This window comes from Osmerus eperlanus, chromosome 16 (genome assembly GCF_963692335.1).
Source record: "Osmerus eperlanus chromosome 16, fOsmEpe2.1, whole genome shotgun sequence".
In the NCBI taxonomy this organism is placed as follows: domain Eukaryota; kingdom Metazoa; phylum Chordata; class Actinopteri; order Osmeriformes; family Osmeridae; genus Osmerus; species Osmerus eperlanus.
This window is the reverse complement of record NC_085033.1, coordinates 8,567,065-8,590,044: the sequence shown is the minus strand read 5'-3', so window position 1 is coordinate 8,590,044 and position 22,980 is coordinate 8,567,065. Positions and strand designations below refer to the sequence as shown.

Here is a 22,980-nt window from a genome sequence, read left to right as displayed (position 1 = left end):
GAGAGTATAAGAAACACAATTAGCTCCACTGGATTTTCTTGTAGGTTATTTCGACATTCGCGCAGTTTTGCTTCTCACTTATGAGGTTGGGGATGATGTCGATTACAAGCCTTGAGTTGTTACAGCTGCCCCTGCACAAGTCAGAGGGGGTGTGGCTCTCTCTCACCATGGGAGGGAGGATTGACACGATAACAACCAATCACCTCTCACCCCTCGCCACCCAGCAGCACATGGACTAAACCCCCACCCCCCAGTGCTCTGTAAAAACAAGGGGGTTTTGTCAGCGACGAGGGCGTTACATCCCTCTTAGTCTTTGCCAACGGAAGCGCAATCGCTGCGCCTGCCAAAGCCCGGAAAAAAAACGAAAATACCCAATATGCATTTTATTCTAATACCATTCCATCAGTTCCCAGAATTACTCTGCATGATAGTATAATGAATGCAGTGCCTGTTAGGTTTCTACATAAAGCTGTTTTGCCAGTAGGATGAATAATTCATACTAGCCCAAAGGCAATAAATCAGCCAGGCAAGAACTAAGAAAATTAGCAACCAATTAGTGTTTATTCATGGTGAGTAGTCTGTTTTTTGTTCCCCGACTTAATGCAAAAAAAATAGTGGCAATAAAAAGTTTTGGTGGCTTCTGTGACTTTCTGAGGGAAGTTGAACAGAGGCTGGGGAGAAGGAAAACAAACACCCCATGTCTCCTCCACCGTGACTCTGCCAGTCATTTGACTGACTGGCAGCTCTCTTATGGCTCTCTTTTTCTCCCTTCTAATTCTCTCTACCTCTCTATCTCTTGCCTGTCTGTTTGTCTCTCTCTGTCCCCCATGGTCGTTCTCTCTGTCTGTCTCTCACTCTTGCTCTCCCTGTTTCACACATCCCTGGCACATCTGAGTCAACAGATCAACAGATTGATCAGATCTCAGAGTCAATCATGTAAAGGGGTCTTTGTTGACTGAACTGATGTGATGGATGTGAGGTTCTTGATGCTGCTGGTGAGCCACAGCTCTGTCTCCCCTGTGAAGGCAGCCCCCCCCCCTCACACACACAAACACGCCTACACCCCCCCTCCATCCTCTCCCTTCCCCAGTGGTCTGGCAGCCTGCCTACCCACATTGGTAGTCGTTAGTTGTCACTGGAGCGAAGCGACACGTTGCTCTGATTCGCAGGGCCCTGTTGTTGAAAGTGATCGCTCCTGCCAAGGAGAAACCCTCAGCATGGATAAATGGACACTGAACAGCATGCGAACAGAGAGATAAAAATGGCAGAAAGAGGGGAAAATAAACTAGTCAGTCTGGGAGTCCAGTCAGGCTTTTCGACACCAGAATCATTGTGGCTGGTGAGGCTTGCAAAGGCTTGTCAGTGCTGGATTTTGAGCTGGTGCAGACTGCTTTCCAGAACTCACCATAGATTTTTCTATTATAGATATTTGAACATAACAAAGTTCTTTGTCCATGTAAAAACTGCAAATGTGTCGGCAAATGCAGACACATTCCTCAAACTCACAATTCAGTTGACAAAGTCAAGGAGTGAAGAAGTTGTCTCGAGCCAATTTCATAAAAGACACGTCCTGTTCTGAGGGCGTGAAGGGTTTATAAGAATCAGAAACGCCATCGACAGACAGGAGGATAAGAGAAAGAAAAGACCACATCACCACAGATGTATTAGGATTACTCTCTCCCACCTACACTTTCCCCATTATTCCTTTGTCAAGCTTTGATTGTGAAGAAATATTCAGCTGTGCGGGTCTTGTCATGTGCGTCTTTTGTGAGCTCTGTCTGAGGCATCTGGTCTCTGAGCCAGCCATTGTGACGGCTGTGAGATAAGGTAGGGGCCAGGTGACGGGACCCATCCACGTTGGCCAGGAGCCTTTTCAGACTCACTCGGATGTGGCAGAAGCGCAGTTTATTACACAAAGTAATTTACTTGCTCACCCTTAAAAAAGACCTGGCAGCTGAAGGGAAAGACAGCACCTACCCCCGGATGTAGATAGAAGGCCTCAGAAAGGCACGTCTCCTACTCTACTGTCATTTCCCACCATCACAAGGGTTTCTTTATGTATGTTTTGTGTAGCTATTTGCCCTGGAATTTCATGTCAGGATTGGCCCGAATATGGCTTGACTTACTTTGTGACCTTCTGGTGTTCACAGCCTCGACTTCCATGGTGGTGATTCGATTCTGTTACTGAGCGTCAGCTAATATGCCTCGACTCATGGAGGACAACACATGTCACTAGCTGTGGCTTCAGCAGCCGTCCCGTGTCAGCCACTCGCTAAGTGCCTCGGCGACATGACAGTCCCTAATTAGACACAGCCTTCGTTAACACGCTCCCACCTAAATAATGCAATTATATCTGTGGCTTCTGCTTTTCATCTGTGCAGTCATTATGACTGAACCGTAGGTTAACGAAATGTGTGGCCGAGTTTTCTTTTAAAGGTCCTCTACATTCATTAATGGCAGTGTGGCTGGAGGCACATTTTTGCAAACATAATTTAAGACTTCTTTTTTGTGCACACCTTGCAATTTTTTAAAACGAATTCCCTAAATGATACAGACACAAATTTGTTTGGAATTGTTTGAAGTCATACCGTATTGATATTTGGGAAAATAGAACGAAAACCAGCATCCATGCTGCTTACGTTCCTGATCAGTATGGTAGGACTCGGGAAGCTTGCCAGCTTTCTGTCTTGCTTATTAGTTAGAGTTAGTTTGACTTTGTATTGTTTATTTTTATACACGTGGGCTGTTCACAAACTTAACTTGAATTGACTACTTTATATTTGAGAAAACCTGTTTTGCACATGCATATGGAAAACATTTCTTAATTGCTAGCACACTACACTTAATGCGAGACAAGCCTCATTCTCATGACAGGTCAGCACTACAGATGGCCATATAATAATGTGTATTCACGAGAAGTAGAGCTTTCTCTTAAACCTCTGGGTACAAGTGGAATACTTAGTGACTTGACTTACCATTGCGATGTTCAAACGAAATCGTATTCTCACTCACTCCTTTCAGTGCTCTTGGCACAGTAGTAAGTGTAAATATGCAGACATGAAAAGTTGCTCATTATCTTCCTCAGTCCTAATTGGAATGCAACTTTATTTCCTCCCAACCTCCGTCTGTGGTTTCAAAAGTCAACATTCAACTCATTCCATAGTGAATGTTCTAAGGAACTGGGAACCGTACACGGAAGGCTGGTTGGTGTATATCTCCCCATAGCTAATCACTTTTTAACACAGAAGGAGATTTCAGAGTGTAGCCTTGTTTTCTCAGAAGGCAAGATCCAGTATGTGTTCACGTCACTCCTATAGCACCAGCGCTGGCAGCCGTTAGCTTAGTGCTAGAGAGGGAAAAAAACCCTGCAGCCCTGCCTCCTTGCTACAGTAGCGCTCAGTAATCCCACAATACCTTGCTGCCTGGGGCTACATCAGTGCTCACTGCAGGCTATGTTCAGCACTATATGCTACTGTAGGCTATTCTAATCTAATGAGCTGTCATACGGTGCGAGAAGGATTATCTTTTTGACTCAGCGCAGAATTGTGTCAGAGGGGAGACCCATCTAGTTACTCTTGGAGAAGGCCTATCAACCAACTGTGACCAGCGGGTCATATTGATGTTGGTGATGTTTTGAACACGTTGTCTCTCTGTGAGGCTGTGCTGCTGTGTCTGGGTGTGAAACAAGGCCCCGGCAGCACTGCTCGTCTGGTGAGTGATTGATTTAGCTCTTTGGGCCAAGAGAAGATATAGCCTAGGCCTCAGGGATGGTCAGACTGGCTTGTTTTTGCTCAAGTGTATTCTAAGAATCCTGCCCTTTGTGGGTCATTCAGCCAAAACCACAAAGAAAAATGACCTCGGGCCTCAGATTGATCGATTGTCAGACAGTTCTGTTTATAGATGATCAGCCTCTGGTTAGATTTTCTCAGGAATGAGCACACCCCAGATGGCTTTATAAAGCCCAAGTCAGTCATACTGACCACACAGTATCTTCAGCCTCCTTTCTATCCACACCTGCAATAGACCTACATCTTCCCCTTAGTGCTTGTCACACTTTTAATGAGAAATCCCATACTGTAACAGGAGATCTCAGATGCACTTGACTTCACGGGTTTTCTGGTTCCAGCCTAATCCTGATGACCATTGAGCTGGATGCAGTAGTAGGCTAGTTAGTCCCTGGAATGATCCTTCACAGGACACAAAGGCAGACTGCAAGCGATAGAAGCACTAAAGTCCCTAATACTACAGCCCAGACTATACCCTGATGTGAAAATACCATTGGGGTTGTTCAGTGATGTATGGAGTTGCGATAGGACAGTCAATGGAAAAAATAGGTCAAGAGCCTTCTTATAATAATTGGATTTAATAATTCAAAATATTAATGAGGCATTACACATCCCCTGCGGATTCATTTTGTTTTGTTCAGGATTTATTCATGCTACCTGACGGTTTGAATGAGCAACAGACATGGTGAAATCTATTTATTTTTGCTCAAGCTTTATTTTGTCATTGCTCGGATATGCAAACCTATTTTAATTGTTTACTGTAAGACAGGATTAGCCATGTAAACAGATGGAACGTGAAACCCTGCGTTTTCCTTCCTGTTAACCTTGTTCTACTGTAGTGCGGGAGTATGGGAGTCAGATGGCTGAGCGGTTAGGGAATCGGGCTAGTAATCTGAAGGTTGCCAGTTCGATTCCCGGCAGTGCTAAATTACGTTGTGTCCTTGTGCAAGGCACTTCACCCTACTTGCCTCGGGGGAATGTCCCTGTACTTATTGTAAGTCGCTCTGGATAAGAGCGTCTGCTAAATGACTAAATGTAAATGTAGTGCAATACAATGTTTTTGGAGTTAGGCCTAATCAGTTTAGTGACTCTATTTTCCATTTGAGGTCAACTGTTTCCTAATAATGCATAGTTATTAACACAGATTTGATCCCACCTGTTTGATCTAGACTGCAACTGGACTGCAGACTCTCCTTATGGCTAGCAAAAGCCCGGACACACACACACTCACACAGACACAAATACACATACAGCTGGGGTTACAGTGTTTATATTCTATGGCGTTCCACATCCACTTTCCCTGACCCAGAGGGATTAAGCCTGGCCATGGGATTGCTCTCAGGTAGCAGATTTATGGAGCCTCGACAGAGAAACAAAGGCTGAAGATGTGTTTGAAGTGTGCAAGGGGAAGACCATAAGACAGCTCTTTGAGAAAGCCCCCGCTGGGATTGAAATCTCTTCAGCCACACCTGCCAGGGCCGGTCCACGCCGTAACCTTTCACCCTGGCCCCGGCGCTGCTGGCAAGCTCGCCTTCAAGCTCTAATCCATACACAGTGTTGTCAAGGATCAAAGAATCTATTAGTTATTTCAACTGATTTCTTTTTTTCTTTTTTTTCAGTTCTATCTAATTACTGTAGCTGCAATGCTCTCATAATTCCTCAACATTCAACCTTGAATTATTCCCTCTTTCCCTCATAAAAACAAGCGTTTGTTCCAGATCTTGAAATCAACAAAGCATGTTAATGTTCTTGTTTATTTCCATGATCAAACATAATCACCCTCTCCTCTGGAGGGGAACTCTCTTTGGGGTCTTTTATGGCATTGTAACTTGCACATTTGACAAATTAGTTTTCTGGGAACTCCCAACGAAGAGAGGGAATGCACTGCCACCGATGCTGACATGTGCTTTTCCTCTCTCTGTAAAGGCCTTGTTGACTTTGGCAGGTTTGGAGAAAGGTTCAATCTAAAGGGTTATCTGCTATTGGACAGGGATGCTGTATTCCATTGGAGTTTGTCAGGTGGTTCTCAGCATGGAACAAGTTTTTTTTTTTCTCACTCATTCAGAGAGCTCTGAGGCCAGGTGGGGATCTATTTGCTGAGACGGGCCACGGGTTTCTCCGCTCCCTGTCTCCCATTGACCATTTTCCATTTGTAGCTCCAGCCAGGTGGCCCCATTGCACCTGATTGAAAACTGTATGAATTGGACCCAGAGGAAGTTTAATTCCAGGCCTCATAGTATTGAGCTGGCACCTGGTTGTGAATCAATACAGTGTCAGACCAATACCTGAGTGATCCCATGTTTAAGCTGATATGCAATCCTTACTTGTGTGGTAGTAAGCTATTTCATGCCGTACAGTTTCGGGTTAAACAAATCCCTTCTGACATCTTTATACAACACAGCCATGACGACGTAGCAATCAAGCAATACTGTGGAAGAAATTGGGATTTCCTGTGTGCTTACACTAATCACTTAATCAATATAACTAGTCATTGGATACTAGTTAGTACGTTTATCATGTAAGCTTGCTATTAATAACAGTATATTGTGTCTATGTGTCAGGTTAATAGATGTTCGGGGTCAGGAGAAAGTACTGGCTAAACGGTCCTTGTCATGACTACAAGGAGAGCTCCAACTATGAACTCTCTAGTGTGAGAGTTGTCATGTGTTGGGAGCAGTGAATCTTTATCTCTGAGACTGTTGTAACGTCATTCCTGCCTGACTGTCACAATTTATGTTTACATTCTTGTGCCCTATTAAAGATGGTCCTTCGGCTTTCAGAGCGGAGACCTGGTTGAGACCTAAGCTTGGGGTTGTGTTGTCATTTATGGTCAGAAGACTGGTTTTCTCTCCCAATCTGCAGATTGATAAATACTTAGTAAAATCCAGAACTCAACTGAACTTAGTCACTCCGTTTATGAAGAGACAGACAAAACACTTTCTTCATCAATACAAAGAAAAATCCCAAATGTATCTCACAAGAATATATCACTTCTAAATATAACATAATAGATCCTATCCTTCCCCCGAATCTGTTTTGGATTTCCAACATGCTGGAGTCACACACTGGTAACCAAAACAAACAAGCCCATCTCTCTCTGTCATTCAGAGTATCAACAGGCATTAAGCTGTGTTGGAAACAGCCTCGTTTCCCTCTCTCTGGTGGAGCAGCCGACAGCAGCCTCCTCTCCCCTTGAATAAAGAGAGCAATGAAGATGAGGGGAACAATGGGAGGAGAAGCATTGTTAACCAGCTTTGTTGCTGTCAGCCCAGAGTCAGAATGCGCTTTAGCCGACGCTCTGCAAACTAAACACTCCACTTACTCCTCCGCTCGCTCGCTCGCCCGCTCAGCCTCCCTCATACATTTACATGAGCACAGCAGGTGGTTGTCCTTAGTCTTCCAATCAGATTAAATCTGATCTTCAGCGTTGTCGAGGCCCTCCCCTGCCTTCGCGGTGCAGAAAGGAAGCGGTTGGTCGCCTTCCCCAAGTTGCCTACCCTGAGCTTTATGATTTGCTGTTGCTTCAACAGCACTATCAAGCTGTGACACCAAATGGACGTCCATGAAAGGACGATAAACATGATCTATATAGTGTTACCACCACAGGCTCTTCTGCTCTGAAGGACATTTTATCTCGACTGTTTTCACTCCAGAGTAACAAGGATGAGATTCAAGCTCATCTCATGAGTTTGACTGCATAGTCATCTTAATTGCTACCTGGCAGAATCTAGAAATTGTGATAGATCTGAAGTAATTCACTGGAAAGTCTTGACAAGTGCAGAGGTAGAAATGTCAAGAGAACTGGCGTGGCGTGCTTAACTTGACAGCCATCTGTCTTTGTTGAGCATATCTGAAAAGCAGAGTGCCTGTTATCTCTGTTATTTACCTAACCATGTACATGGGGAGATTTGATCATGAACTAAGTAGTGCTCACACTGCACAACTCATTCATCACATTGATATTTGGCTGACAGCAAAGCTATCTGTCAGGGCAGAGTTGTGGAGCATTGGTAAATTCAAAACATTGTTGTAGAGTTTTAGGGAAAATGCATGAAATGCATGAAATAAGGTAAGCACATAAATTCTGCATCCGTTGTTATTTAGCGAAGACATCCTGGAATGTTTACTTGCTGTCTTATTCTTGGTATATTGGTTTCAGGTTTGTTAGTCAGTTTTGCCTTTCAAAACATTACAGAGAAAACCACTTTACCAGCAGGGCAGATTATCTGTGGAAATCTCCACTCTCTCTTTAGTTCTCCCTAAATCAATGTAGGGAACAGCACGATGTGATTGATAATGATATTGAGATTGATTGTCTAAATCCCCTTCCCTACTTCAAAGTCCCCAAACAGACAGTATATATACATGCAATTCAGTGCTGCGATAGGACTTGGCAGGAGCTGCCAATAGATAAGTGAAATAAGGCCAGAGTGAAAAAGGCCTATCAGTCCCTGAGGGGCTTAGCTGCAGGATTGTGAAGCTCCAAACTTGCTGTGGTGGAGTGAGATAGTCGGCATTGGTTTTAAATTACCCCAGATTGCCTTGTGGTTTCAGTCTACGGGGACGCCAGGAGACAAGACGTGTGTTAAAACAAGTGCAGCCATTGAAGCAGATTGGGGTGGAGAGAAGACCTGCGATTTCCTAGCCAGACAGAACAGGTTGGAAGGACGGTAATTGCTGAATTGGCAGAGGAGCCAAGGAGGTCTAGCAGCAATGATATCTGCCAGAGGGAGACTCCAGAAGTTCTGCTGTGTAGAGGAGTTAATGTCTCTAAGGAAGGGCAGTCTATCAAATTACATACCTGAATGTGTGCAAGCTACATTTTGTGAAAATGGCACACCAGTCCTCCATCATTTCACCATTTCTCTTCAAGAATTATATTTTGTCTGAATTCAAAGATTATGTGGGACTGGTGCCCTGGTTTCTCCCATACTACATAGCAATAATTCATCTGTGTTCGGCCTTTTGCCACCAAAGTCTAAAGCGGTAATTGTTTAGCTAAATATGTTGATCGTGAGGACTTCAATACTGCAAGTGCCAAAAAAGGAAGACATACATGCATAACTCTTAGTGTGACTTTTAGTGTGATACTGTTAAGTGTCCATTAAAACACACATTTATTGGTTCATAAGTTTCCATTATGAACCACAAGACAGTGATTCACAACTTCTACCTTCACCAACCGTATTCACACTGGCACGGATGTCCAATATAGTCCTCTGCTGCACCAAACTTTTGCACAGCAGCATTTAATGTCGAAAGTTTACTTTTGTTACAGGTGCAATAACAAAAGCCTTTTAAGTCTGACTGGAAAATCTTTAGGAGAAATTGGCTCCAGCATTGAGGGGTTGAGGTATTGATTCTGGCCTCTGGCTCAGCCCAGTAAAAGATGGATAGATTTCTTTGAAATGCACTCACTGTGTGAGAATATAAAGACCATTGTGTGTTCTCACTCAGGAATAAATTGTTTAATGACATATATCTGGGCCACCTTTTAGCTTGCAGATGCCTGTTGTACTTGAAAGGAGGGATGTTGACAGGGTGGCATGCATTCATCTCCAGTCCGATAGAGCCTACCTCGCAGGGCAGCCTTTCATTGTACGTTAAAGCTCCTTCAGATAGCTCTCGCATGCTTGTAGGGACACCCATTAAAGCTGCTGTCAACACTGATTACATTTATTGTGTGTCACACACTGGCATATATAGAACTCTCCTATGGCATGAGCTGTTGGGGTACCATTGATTTGTTTTGTTGATCTTTGAGACACGCGATGATATTTCAGAAGGTCTGATTTGTATGAGATGGATCAAACCAATGCATGTCATATTTGCTTTGCTGTTGGTTGTGACATTTTCACGAGTCGTACCGTGGGTCTTGAGCAGGCTGACCTTACACAGAGTCAAATAGTATGAATAACTGCACAATACTGAATTTCTCTTCTAAGTCAAAGATCTGATGTTCGGCTGTCTCCTGTAAAGAAAAATCACTTACCATGATGTAGAAATGATTGTGCTAATGCTAGCTCAGTGTAGGGAGTAGTATGTGACATTAGAGTGTATGTGACATCTAGACAGGGGACCCAGCAGCAAACTGACACCCGCCACCTTGCTCTCCTGGGTCATTATTCCACTCAGACTTGACATTTCAAGAATTAAACCTCTCAAAATGAAACAACAGGCTGGATGCAGCATACTTTTTTTTTTTTTTTTTTATCGTTTTCTCAACAGAAAAGTGTTGGTGTTCCAAGGCTCCCGACTCTCTTCTCTCACCCACTGACTCTGAATACTGAACGTAGAAATGCCATTGATTTAAATATCAAACACTAATAAAAGCCATGTCTTTTGCGTTTGTTTGAGCTCCACATGCTGTGCGAGAATGGAGAGCGGGGAGTGGGGGATCTCAGGGAAGATCGAGCCAATGCATCGATGGAAATCAGACAACCCCCTGCTCCCCCTCCCTGCTCCACCCCCCTGTGACACTGAACCACAGAGAGCCCTGTTAGATGAATGCCCTGTTCTTTCCAAACAAACCAAACCCCACATCTTTGCAACACATGCATAAATGATCAATCATCAGCATTAATTCAGTGTGTGCAGATCCACAGTGTGAGCCTCATGCTGGTACAAGTGTAACCATTTAGGGTTGTACAGGGCTCCAGCAGAATGAGAATAAGAAGATGGCAGTGGACCTGAACATAGGCTATGCTGTACCGAACTAAAATATTTTTCTTTTGACTGGTCAAACTTGTTTGTGTTTACAGTAAATAGTCTGTATGGTACACATACAAACCCCTTTGCAAAAACCCCTCTTACTGTTATAAAATACTTACAAATACAGCAATGACAGGTATACAGAGAGTGAAGGAAGGAGAGATGGAGATAGTAGTCTTTGTGAAGGTATTTGAAACAGAGATTGACATCCATTGATTGACACTGAAGACAATTTGAGAAGATGGTGCTTTGTGGTCAATAACAACCTCGATACACATGAACATTACAGGGCATATCTCTCTGTCCACATCCTCAACCTTTTACAAGTATAATGATATATTGGCATTCTTTCCCATCATGTCCGCCCACTCAAAAACAGGCAAAGCAGCAAATATATCATTAGCAGCTGCCCTATGGAGCTAGCTTATTAATTACCCTGTGTACAAAGTACCCTGTGCATTTGCACATCCAAATGCACAGGGTACTTTGTACTGTAAATGTCAACACAGAGATAAATGAGAAAACAGAGAGCAGAGTTAAAAGCCTTTGTGCGGCAGAATGTCATGGAGAGCTTGTAGGAGAAGAAGATGTTAGGGTTCAGAAAAGGGCCCAAATGTCCCATCTGTTTTTTGTGTGAAATCAAATTTCAGTCTTGTTTATTTGTAAGGTGTTTTTTCAGCACAGTTTCTTTCATGCTATTGCCCTTGATTTTTGCTGCATATATAGTGGAGTCACTGTTATTCTTCAAAATATTTCTCTGAAACACCTTGTCTTGAATTTCTCAGTGAATTGAAAAGCACTTCAATTCAGGAAAAAAAGCTAAACTTTTACGGTCTCCTTGTGGCCTTTTTAGTTGTGCAGAATAAAAGATATTTGTATTAATCGATCACACACAAAGTTGAGGTCTGGCCCTAATGGCTCCTTGCTGTCATTTTCCAAGCAGCCAGTGAAAAGCATTAGAGTGTCTGTGTGGAGTAAAGGCTTATGAACAGCAAAGTTCCGTGGATAGCTGCAGGAAAATAAATCCATTTATGCTAGATGGTGCAGTTTGGGAACATAATGCTTAACGATGATGGAGTTTGGACACTTCATACTTGTCATTGTGAAATTGGACTGCCGTGTTGCTAATGACGGTAATGTATGTTGTGCCTCGCCTGCTACCGTAATCCTTCACTCTGTCTCTCTTAAATGCATCTCATTGTCGGGCATATTGCATTATGAATACCGGCTGTGAAAAAAAGAGGGAATGTAATTTATGTGTTCATTCATTTGGGTGCGGAGTTAATGGAAAAGCTGTAACAATATACATTTCTTTGGTTTGTGGCAGGCGATTGTGACTTTGAGAAGCCATTGGCAGCGTGTGGGTACAGCCAAGGCAGAGAAGATGACCTTGACTGGGAGCAAGCCAATACCAGGGAGAAGCCTTCATCAGATCCCTGGATGCCCGCAGGTAAGCAAGGTGACACTGACATACTAGAGAGCTGAAATGAGAACTGCTTTCTCTGAAAGGAAACACATTTGTGCAATATCTCAGCCTTCTCCACACATTGACGGGTAGAATTATAATCAGTGTTGAATGAACACCTTTATTCACTGAAGGACACAAATTCACTGTAGGTGAAGGATAAGGATAAAGAACTCAAATGCATACTCTACATGCAGATTAAGTTAGAGAAACATATACAGTAGAACTGACAGCAACACTTTACATTAATGTTACATTAACTACCATAGCAACATCTATGACAGCATTCGGCAACAGGCAGGTCAAACGGCAGGCCAAAACTGCCAAATAATTTTGATCATTTTGATAATGTTCATTTTACATAAAGCTCATTTTACATAAAGCTCCAAAAACAGTATTTACAGTCAAATAACTTTGTTTTGACTTGAGCGCTCGCATGAATTAATAATGTCCCTACCAAAGCTGAAGTCAAACTTACGCACTTAAACACCGGCTTTGCATGAATGAAACAGGTAGGATGAACACATACTTGTCTTTCCATTCTTCTTTGTAAGCTCTATTTTAGCTGCTAACCTCTTTGTCCTCTTTGGAATGAATATTCTGATAAACACTTTGAATGACAGGCATGTTGGGGGGTACTCTAGTTGTGATAATATTTCTAACACATGTTGATATTGGCTGCTCCATCACAAATATCTGCTTCCCCTTGTTCTTTGTGACAATAATGGGAATTTAGACAAAAGCAACGACAGTGAATTTGATATTAAAATACTCAAATCCATTTTAATTAAAGAATTCGTTCCATCAGCCCTTGTATTGAAATTCATTAAAATGCTTTCCCCGCATTTTGTGTCTGCCTCACACAATTCGTCTCTTTAATGTTCCATTGATCGCTTTTCATTTGATTTGAAATGAGGAGATATCAGTGCCACCGAGCTGACAGCACCTGAGGAATTAGACTAATGGAATGGCAGTTTTTTTCATGTTGTAACAAAGGTAGCACCGAAAACTAATGGATATTGTTTTCCTCTCCTATCTGACGCCTAATCTCACAAAGGCTGCATCACAGATAGATTGTGGTGAGCCACCCCCCAGTGTCAGAGAGGGAATTAATTAGGAAGCCTTCGCTAATTTTTTGCAGCCAGCCTGTTTGTGTGTGTGTCTGTGGGTGTATCACTGCCCCAGAGAAATTACCTGCCAGAAAAGAGGGAAGCATTTACTATTCCATTGAAATTGATTTATGTGGGGACACAAGGAGGCCGGGCAAAGGTTAAAGCGGGATCCGAATAAGCCGTGACCTACAAATTAACACCTCATGTGCGGCCTAAATTTACCATACCTGATTAAAAGCCTGAGTTTTGTTAAGAGGTGTTCCTGATTGTGCTTTCCACTTTGAGTGCACTCTGGTAAGGCTTGTTTTCTCCAACTGCATCTTGAATTGTAGGTAATTAGCAGGTTGCAGCTCTAGCTTCAGCTCTCAGATTGAGCACTCACCCTGCCATTCAAAATTCTAATCTATCCTCTTTGACCGCTTTGAAAGAGATAGGAAATGTAGTGCTCTTGACGGCTGAAATTGTTTTAGGATGACTGGAGAGAGGTTTGATGGGGGGAGAAATGCATTTAGGTGAAAGCCATCTCTGTGGAAAAACTATCTCACCTCTGATTGTTGTATTTCGTTCAACCTGTACTTAAGAATCTCAACAAAACCACCTCATTGTGTTCAGGAACAAGTGTTGCTTCCCTGCCTGGTACATGGAAGAGAGTATAAAACAGCTATACAATGATGGAACTCCAACAAGCGGGTAGTGAATTTCAGACTACCTGTCCAATTGGGATTGTTTTCACGTACATTAAATGGTAAATAAGATACACATGATTTCAGCCTGGTTGCACTATACGAGTTATCAAATTTGACATCTGAATGTTAGATACAATCAGCAGTGTTTTTCACATTTCGACTCCAGTTTACTAATTGGAATCAATGTAGCTTCATTGCGGACGTCTGTGAGTGTAGCCATTCAAAGCCTTGGACTTGTTTGGATTTAGATTCAATCATTAGAGCTGATGGTTATTAGGCTTAAACAATTTGCTTGAGTTCATGAAGCTAAAGTTGATGTTGTTGTTTCTGTTTCAAGGCTTTGATCAAACTTCTGACCTCAATGATCCACATCAAACATGGGTATAATAGACCAGATGTAACTGAATTCGCGTTGATTATGTTTACTTGGGGTAAAATGAGAAAAGACGGTTCCACCTGCTGATAGCAGTCCTATAGAGGGACTTGTTCATCAGGCACGCAGACAGGAGTGTTCATTCATCATCTCGTACGCAGCTACCCTGGCAACCAAAGCCAACAAGAGGCCCACTCCAGCGCAACGCGTAAATAAAAGAGGACCAAAATGGAAAAGGGAAACATAACGCAGTGAGGGATATGAGCCCCACGGCCACTTGAAAGAGAGGAGACGGACCCAAACTGGGCCTGAAACCGATGATTTTTAACGAGTATCCTTTCCCTGCCTAATTGCTATGTCTGGACAGAGAGGATCCTTGTTTATCCCCCTGCTGGGCTCTGATTGCATGCTTTGGCTGCTTCGGGGTTGCTCAGCCCAACTCTTAGACTTTCTATGTCTGTATGGACACACCCCGAAATGATCGCTCCCAGGCCAAGTGAAAACACCCACTGCGAAACTGTCTGCGTCGCTCCCGTCAGAAGCCTTTATCTGGGCTGGGTAGCTATGATTACAAAACCGTATCACCCTCTGTAACAGTCAGTCAGTCCCATGCTATTCAAAAGAATGAGCTGGAAACAAGGACATGGCCACGATCATGTCAAAGAAATTGGTATCATGCTTAATAGAACTCCTGAACGGGTTTAAAGTTAGCATTTTGAAAAGTGAACGTTTCCCGGCTTTCCTTGGGCGTAAGAAAGTTCTCCATGCTATGGGGTTAAGATAAAGAATGGCTCTGGTTCACTTTGAGGAAGTTTGCTCCCTGTCTCCGTTGCTGTTGCTGCGGGGGGTGTCCAGATGCCATTAAAAGCGGAGCTGTTTTTAGTGAGCCCCAGCTGGCGCGCTAGCTGCCTCCTCTCTGATGGTGTCATGGATGTTGCCAGCAGTAGGCTGCTGCTCCGAGTCTCTCCCTGGAGACTCGTTCTGGGGAATAATGGGCAGGAGGAGAATGGAGGTCCTCTAACTGAGATTAATTAGGGGTTTTTGTATTATGCTAAACACAATAGCAATCGCAGCTCCGGCTCAATAGCTTATTGTCTTATTTCCAATGCTTTGCTCTAAATATGTATAAGGAGCAAAATGGCTCCAGTTTTTTTCTGCTCCATGCCGACGTTTCGATCGTGTCCTTGGTCGATAATGAAACCTAAACAATACTGGAGGATTGGCAGAGTAAGGTTTCTCATAGGGTGAGGTATCTGTCCGAGCTCAGATCAGCTCTTTGTTGCAGGTTCATAATGCATAAATGTCAATGCCACTCATTCTTCTGCTCAGTGGGCTATCATGGCTCTGGGGCTAACCAATGCATATGGATAAGGTGATTAATTCAGTATATATATTAAAAAAACATATATATATATATTTATTTATTTTTTGTTGCATGCACAGTAACAATACAATTGGTTGAATAGGGCCTTGACTTTCTAACCTGGACAAAGGTTGTTTTTTTGTTTACGACCATGAGGTAAACAGAGGAAGAGGGGGAACCACTTAGACTGGTAGAGGAGAGGAGAACTCCACTGACTGAAGGACGTCAGAAATTAAATCAGAATTTAAATCACATCAGCAAAAGATGAGATTTGCAGAGGGTGGGGGGGTATGTGAAGGGGGGTGTCCGTGATGTGAAGACGAGCTAATTGTGTTTGAGGCATCCCCAACTTTGTGTGGACGTCGCATGCACCTTCTGTGCGGAGGATTGAAAGGTTGAAAGGTTAAGGAGAAACCCCATTATATGATTAAGGTGCCAAAACAGTACAGCAAATTACCTCGTCTGATCAATTCATAAATTCATTCCCTGGGACGTCAGTCTAAGATTTTCAATTTGTTGTGTTTGTATGGTAAGAACGTACTGTGGGTTCCATCAAAATTGGATTTTAACCATCTACCTTCAACAGGCTCCTCAAAACACACCACCACTGTGTCTGCACTCTATTAATTCATGCTTGTCTTGATGGAGGACATATTTGTGTACTGTATTTCAATTTAGTCTGTGCAATATGAAAAATTATGGCTAATCATATAGCTAGGGAACGTGTAACAAAGATGTCTAGGTTGGTGTACAGTGTGTTTGCTGTAGTGCTTGCTGTTCATTCAGAAGATATAGATACAAAGTGCCAATATCCCATATTAAATTATGAAGCAAAAATGTAACAGCCCATGTTTCCAAAGGGAACATTAAATTTGCACATTTTTTGTTTAAGTGCTTCTGGCCTGTATGTCTGCCTTTAAAACTTGTCAAGAACTATCTGTGCTTTTATTCAGACTTGACAAAGAAACCACCAGAAACCTGCTTTGGAAAGCTATAGATGTATATTTTTATATTTCTATATTTTTTATATCAGACCCTTTCAGATTTCAAAAGGACAAAGGGAACGTTCCGGAAGGCTCGGGAAATAGAGCAGGGGCCACGGCTCTTCACATTAACAGCCTAACCCTCACAGTGAGAGCATTTTTGATTGGTGGCAGAAAGTGAGAATAGCCCTGTCTTCATTGACATTTCCGAAGCGGCTGCCATGCTTTTCTGCCGCTGTGACCTCTGTGAATTTTATTAGCAAATGAGACCTGGAGGGTTTGGGTTTAAAGAGCGCCCCTTCATTCTGATTTCCCCCACATAATGATTTTCACAGAGTTCAGGACCTGAATGGAGGAGAAATAATGAGCACTAGTCATTACTGCAAATTATATTCTCCACTCTGGCCATCACTCAACTCATAATGAATCTAAATACCCCCAATCTATAGACTTTGATGATTAGTAGCAGACAGTTTCATGTCCGTGTGAACTAAATTAGGTGAGACTATGTACCCATGTGAGAGATTCTCCTCCGCACGGTGAAACGGATTGAAATATGTCTGGGACATTTTGCTACATTTGTGGAATGGAAAGTCATCTAGGCTACTTTTACTCAGCAGTGGTAGATGTTTTAGGGGATTTAGAAGAGATCTCAATGAAAGCAATTCTGTTCTTGAATATACTACACTAAAGACCTATCAATGTCAAAATCGTTGTTGTGGGTTCATTAGAACAAGGGAAAGTAGAGATGATGTTTTCGATGTCAGACCCCCTATAGAATAGTCATTACTAGCCTCCCATGCTCCAGGCTAATGTTTATGTAGCGGTGCGTTCAGCACTGACAAATGAGTGTCTCTTTACATGACTCCACGCTCTAGTACACGTGCGGTGACCGTTTATGATACTGTATGAGTGGTAAAAAGAGACTTAACACCCCGGTGTTTGGATACTACAGTATCAATCTTATCTGTAGATACTAGCTGCTATAAACTACTACCACATGAAATTGCTTAGTGGCTTGTGATGTCAGATGAGGCATTTAGCTTGTGATTGATCACCAATTTACCAGCAAGCCTCCACACCAAGGTGCCACTTTGAAAAATATCCCCCTGGACTATATCCTCAAGGGGAAAGTACCTGTCTATCGCAAATGACCAAACTTTGGCCAATTCCCCACCACCTTGTCAATTGAAGTGGGTTGTAGGGTCAAAGTATTAACTTGATTGAAGCTCTCAAATGCTGGATAAAGGCAACCTGTCTGTTGTTATTCCAGAGCCCCCCCCCCTCCCTCACACACACACACATCCCATCTATGATGTCATTATACTCTATAACCAGTCTGCTACTTGATTGATTGGGTTAGTAAAAATGAAACCTGTGGCAGTTGCTAGATTAAGTGTGTCTATTGAAACCTAAGTGCACAAACTGTAACTATTGTATTGGACTCTAATGACAAACTGAGCTACTGTCATAAAGAAACCGTGAGCAAGCAAACAGTCAGCAAGACAGCTATCTCATCGGCAACATGCGAGTGCAGAAACTGCTACATGTGCCTTCCTTGTGTGATTTCTTTCACATAAATTCAGGAACTATGTCAGTTGGTCTCCTCTTCTAAAGGCTGCATGAACAATGTAGCATCAGCAGTAGGAGCATTTCATCTGTCTCTTATCCATTTTTCATTAGACATATAGGAACCTGCATGTTCTCCATGTTCACTCATCACCTTAATAAGAGGTGAAAGTGGCCTACATTAGAATGATAATAAATCTCTTCTCCAGAATACCTTAGACAATAGCAGGGAACTGCCCTTTCTGGGTAGTTCAGACAGCCCTCAAGTGTGCAGAGAGCTCTATATTTTTAATTGGTCCCGAACATGGCATTGTTAAGGCATGAGAGTGAGAGAGATAGAGAGAGAGAGAGAGAGAGAGACAGAGAGAGAGAGAAAGAGAGAGACACAGAGAGTGAGAGAGAGAGAGAGAGAGAGAGAGAGAGAGAGAGCGAGAGACACAGAGTGAGAGAGAGAGAGAGAACACCATTACATGTTGGTCGCTTTCACATTAGCACAGCACTAACACAATCTCATTATAGTTTGCTCTTAGACTAGATGGCAAATTAGCTTGTCGTGCTGTAGTAGGTCCAGCAGTGTATGTGGTCATTAGGCTTGAAGAACACAAAGGGTGGGTGAATGACAGTCAGAGTCAGGGCGTGTCATCAGGGAACTGGATGGACCCTGTGAGAGCCAGGGCAACAGTGACAGGATGATGTGTTAAAGCAGTGTCATTTAAATCATTCTCCAGAAAGAAAAATGCTCCTTGCAACTGGAAAATTAGTTCTGTTTTGTATTAATATTTAAATTTATTGAGAAGATCAGCGTCAGAGCTTTGTTGGACACACATTTCATACCTTAATTTTTGATGTATTTATTCCTAATGAAAAATTAGAAATTGCTTATTTCCTAATTCCTATTCCCAGTGTAATTTCAAGTATTATCAAAAGCCTTATCAAATGATACACCACTCATGCCCAAGAATTGTGTCTATGTATATTTCAAAGCCATGCTGGTCACATCTCCAACTGTTGCTGGAGAGATACGACTTTTATCTTTAATTACCTGTATAGAGAGCACAATAATGGATCAATCTTCTGTTCAACAGTGTCAGAACACGACTGTTCCAAGTGAATAGTAAGCAACCAGTTTTAATCATAGAGGAGAGCACTGGAGCTGGCTCCTTTGTTTCTGTAAAGTGAGCTTCAATTGAACGATTCATCATCTGATTATTAGTGCTGGTTCAGATCACACAGGGGCCCCTGATGCCCCTCAGGGGAGGGGCTGAAAAGTTGCAGCACCTGACCAGATGGGATAGGGTTATTAGAGGCAGCTCCTATGTCTGAAAGCTGCTCCTTATCCTACTCCTCCTCATCAAAGGGACATTGCAGGGATATGCTATATCTACGTCTATGTACCGAGGGTTCCAGACCAGTTCTTTCATACACATTGTGTGGCCTAGTCAATAAGTGGCAATCTGTTCCCTGATAATAACCTTGGAAAAGGGGTGACATTTCATAGCATTTTCACTGTTCAAACAAAATGTAGCCTACTCTCCTTGCTAGTACAAGGTTGTGTTATGTTCACATGATCTAAATCCTGTGGAGATCCAGTTAGACAGGGTCCCGAGAGGTGTTATTGCATGACAAACAAAGCAGAGGGGCTTGACTCAGTGTCATCACAGCTCAGAGCTCTTCTCCTCTCCTCCTCCTCCTCCCCCTCTCCTTCTCCTTCTCCTCCTCCTTTTACATTGTGTAAACATGACAGATCCCTTGCTCGTTATCTGAGGCTAGGAGACAGATGGAATTGGGAAGCGTTACGAGTGAAGCACAACAAGACAACTGGGCAAGCCTGAGTCAGTCACGGAACAAATAGGGTTCTGCTAAAGGTTGTTTGGCTGTTTCACTCCTGGGGCAAACTTACTGTCAACATATTTTACCCACTTTACCTGCTTTACCCTGGTACCTCCACGGATCAGGAGGACACATGACAAACAGTTCAGATCAATAATAGTTTATTTTTGTCAGTTTGGGTTTCATGTTTCTGCTTACTACTACTTTCTGCAGTCATTCTTCCCCAAACTGTGTAAATGCATTCTGTACAATAATGAATGGTATTATATTCTTTGCTGTTTTCAATCATATTTTGCAACCCCCTTTTCGTCTACTCTTTTTCTATTCCCTTACGGCTCTCCTAAACTGAAAGATGAAAACAGATGACGAATTATGTAGTCTCTGTCCATTTGATTAAGAGTTTTGTCAATATAATTGTGTTATTGACAAGTGAATTGGTATTAACCTTTAATATTCAACCAAAATGAGGAAATCTAAATGGGTCGTGCTCTACCTTTTTTGCTATTGATTTATCGTTGTATCGTTTTTTCCCTCCAGTAAGATCATTTGGGCTCCAACCAAACTTCTTAAAACCTAGTTATTAGTAGAATAGAAAGACTGGAATGAATAGGCTTCTGTACATTCAAAGAAACAATTCAATTCAAGCTGTTTCATAGCAGTGACCGATATTACACGGCATCCAAAGCACAACATATCCAAATCCCTTTGAACGTAGTCATACGTGATTCATGCCTTGGTAACCAACACCCATCAACACAGTCCTGTCACACTTTGTGTCCCAGGCTCAGCCTTCATGATGGTGAACACGTCGGGGCGTTTCGCTGGACAGAAGGCCCTGCTGCTCACGCCCCAGCTGAAGGAGAACGACACCCACTGTGTCATCTTCCACTACTTGATCTCCGGCCGGGACGGCAGCCATCCTGGCCAGCTCAACGTCTACATCAGAGAGAACAACAGCCCCATGGGGATGCCCGTGTGGAACGTGTCGGGGCCCGCCACGCGCACCTGGGGTCAGGTGGAGCTGGCCATCAGCACCTACTGGCCCAACTTCTACCAGGTGAGACCGCAGGGCGCGTGTGGGCAGTTTGAGGAGCCTAAGTAGGACACGAGATGCTTGGAAAGGCAAGGAAGGAACACACGCACGCTCATTGGTTCCAGAAATGAGGTCTGGACTCTGGAAATACTGTTCTTGTGCGAAGGCAACGTCTCCACCGTGTGTAGGTGCTAGTAGACTTCCTGTCCTCCATCAGGACCAGTTCTGAATGATTTCTTTTTGTCCCTGGAACTCATTTTCACTTGCCAATGCACATGACTGCAGGACAGGCGAGGTTGATTTCACACATGCCTGCCTGTTAGTCTTCCCCTGACTCATTCAGAAAGGAAACCAAATGTTAATTGATGCAGAGAGACCCCTTGACCTCCCAATGGGAGATTGGGCCCCCGTGAATTATTTCATTATGGCTGCCAGCGCCAGCCCATAGAGAAGCTGAAGGGAGAGATCCAGGCTGCTCATCACAATGACCCTGATAACTTAGTTAACAAGGTACACTGCTGGGGATCTCCCACTATGCAGAGGAGCCCAGGAGCCAGACCTTTCCTCTCCTCGATAATGAGGACCACATAGAGGGGAAGTAACAACTGAGGACAGCAGAGTGGAGCCACAGCAACAGTTGACACTCACTGCTGATATGACCGGTGACCCCGACATACAGTACACGAGACTCATTGCAATTTTCTTAAGACATGCAATAGGCTAAAAGACCCTATGAGAGATCATTTATACACGAGTCCATCTACCGGCATTTATTTTTATTTACCCTTTGTAAAGAATAAATAATCATCGCCAATGAATGACTTTCGTAAAAGGCTTAACTTGTTGACTATGAATGCATAATAATATTTCACGCACGTCTTTACCCTTTTGTGACAGTCTCCTCTTATTGATGTGACATTCAGACTTGGAGTAGAGGCGTTCATTTGAACACACTCAGCAATCTTGGTTTGGGACCAAAAAGAGATATTATATTATTCTCCATGTGTTCAGGGAAATCCTTAGCATCTGTTGCCATTCAACCCCCAACGGAAAGCATGTCTCCCTTTATAATGTTCCAACTGACAACACGGAACACTTTTGAGGATGCTAATGATCTTTGTACCACTCTCTCAAAGAGGAAAAAAAGCCAAAGCAATCGTCAAAATGATATCTAATTAGCATCACGGCACTAATTATAGGTTTCTTTAATTGCATAGTAACCTAAGTGATTGTCAAAATGAAACCACCTGGTACTTGGAAATTATCTTTTAATTACCGGTTAAGCTTTTCTTTTTCAATCAAAATTAGTCGTTTGTGATTATGAGTTTGCTGTCAGGTCATCCCTAAAACTTTTAATTAAGTGTGTCCAAGAATTTCCAAAATAGCTGGAAGATGATAAACACTGTACTCTTCAATATAGTCTATTGTTTACAATCTGTATGTATGTATGTATGTATGTATGTCTGTCTATATTTCTATCTCTGTCTTCACTCTACTTCCTGTTAGAGATATAACTACTCTATGCATTTGACAGGTTTCAGTACTCCAGCATCAAACAGAAATACAGGTTTCCCCATTGGAAGTCATGTCAGTTCAGCAAGCCTATGGCTGCACTGATGTATCCTCATGCAACATGTACTCAGCTCAATCCCATAGAGATACTAGCTCTATGGATAAAGGCATGCAGTCCAACACTACTGTAGGTCCTGCACCTGTCACTGTGATAAATGGGCATGTTGAACTTTCCTGTGACATCAAGTGCTTTTGTCCCCAGTGTATATTCTCACTCAATGGGTCAGGCTCAATTATGCACTGCACTATCAGTGATGTTCAAATCAATTATATCAAAGCCATTAGCGAAGCAGACTGATGTCTGTTGCACAAACAAAAGATTTCAATTAGAGAGCGGGGGCCACTTCATTTGTCTGGTGGCAATGATATGGAGTGGTTGGCCTTTTAATTTCCTTTAAATTAGGCTGTAATGAGGCCATAATTGGCACCCGAGCCATTCACTTTAATATTTCACAAGACAAAGAAAGAAATTTATAATTAGAGGCCTTATCTGAAGGC

General features: G+C 42.8%; 1 protein-coding gene across 3 annotated transcripts in view; it reads left to right on the top strand.

Moving 5' to 3' along the window:
• The window catches only part of LOC134036407 (receptor-type tyrosine-protein phosphatase mu-like), a 102,023-nt gene that overhangs the window by 11,295 nt on the left and 67,748 nt on the right, over positions 1 to 22,980 (top strand). For all 3 annotated transcript variants that reach the window (XM_062481346.1, XM_062481345.1, XM_062481344.1), the window contains exons 2-3: positions 11,824 to 11,946; positions 20,660 to 20,934. In XM_062481346.1, the coding sequence (XP_062337330.1) occupies positions 11,824 to 11,946; positions 20,660 to 20,934 (398 nt within the window). The remainder of the gene's footprint in view (positions 1 to 11,823; positions 11,947 to 20,659; positions 20,935 to 22,980) is intronic.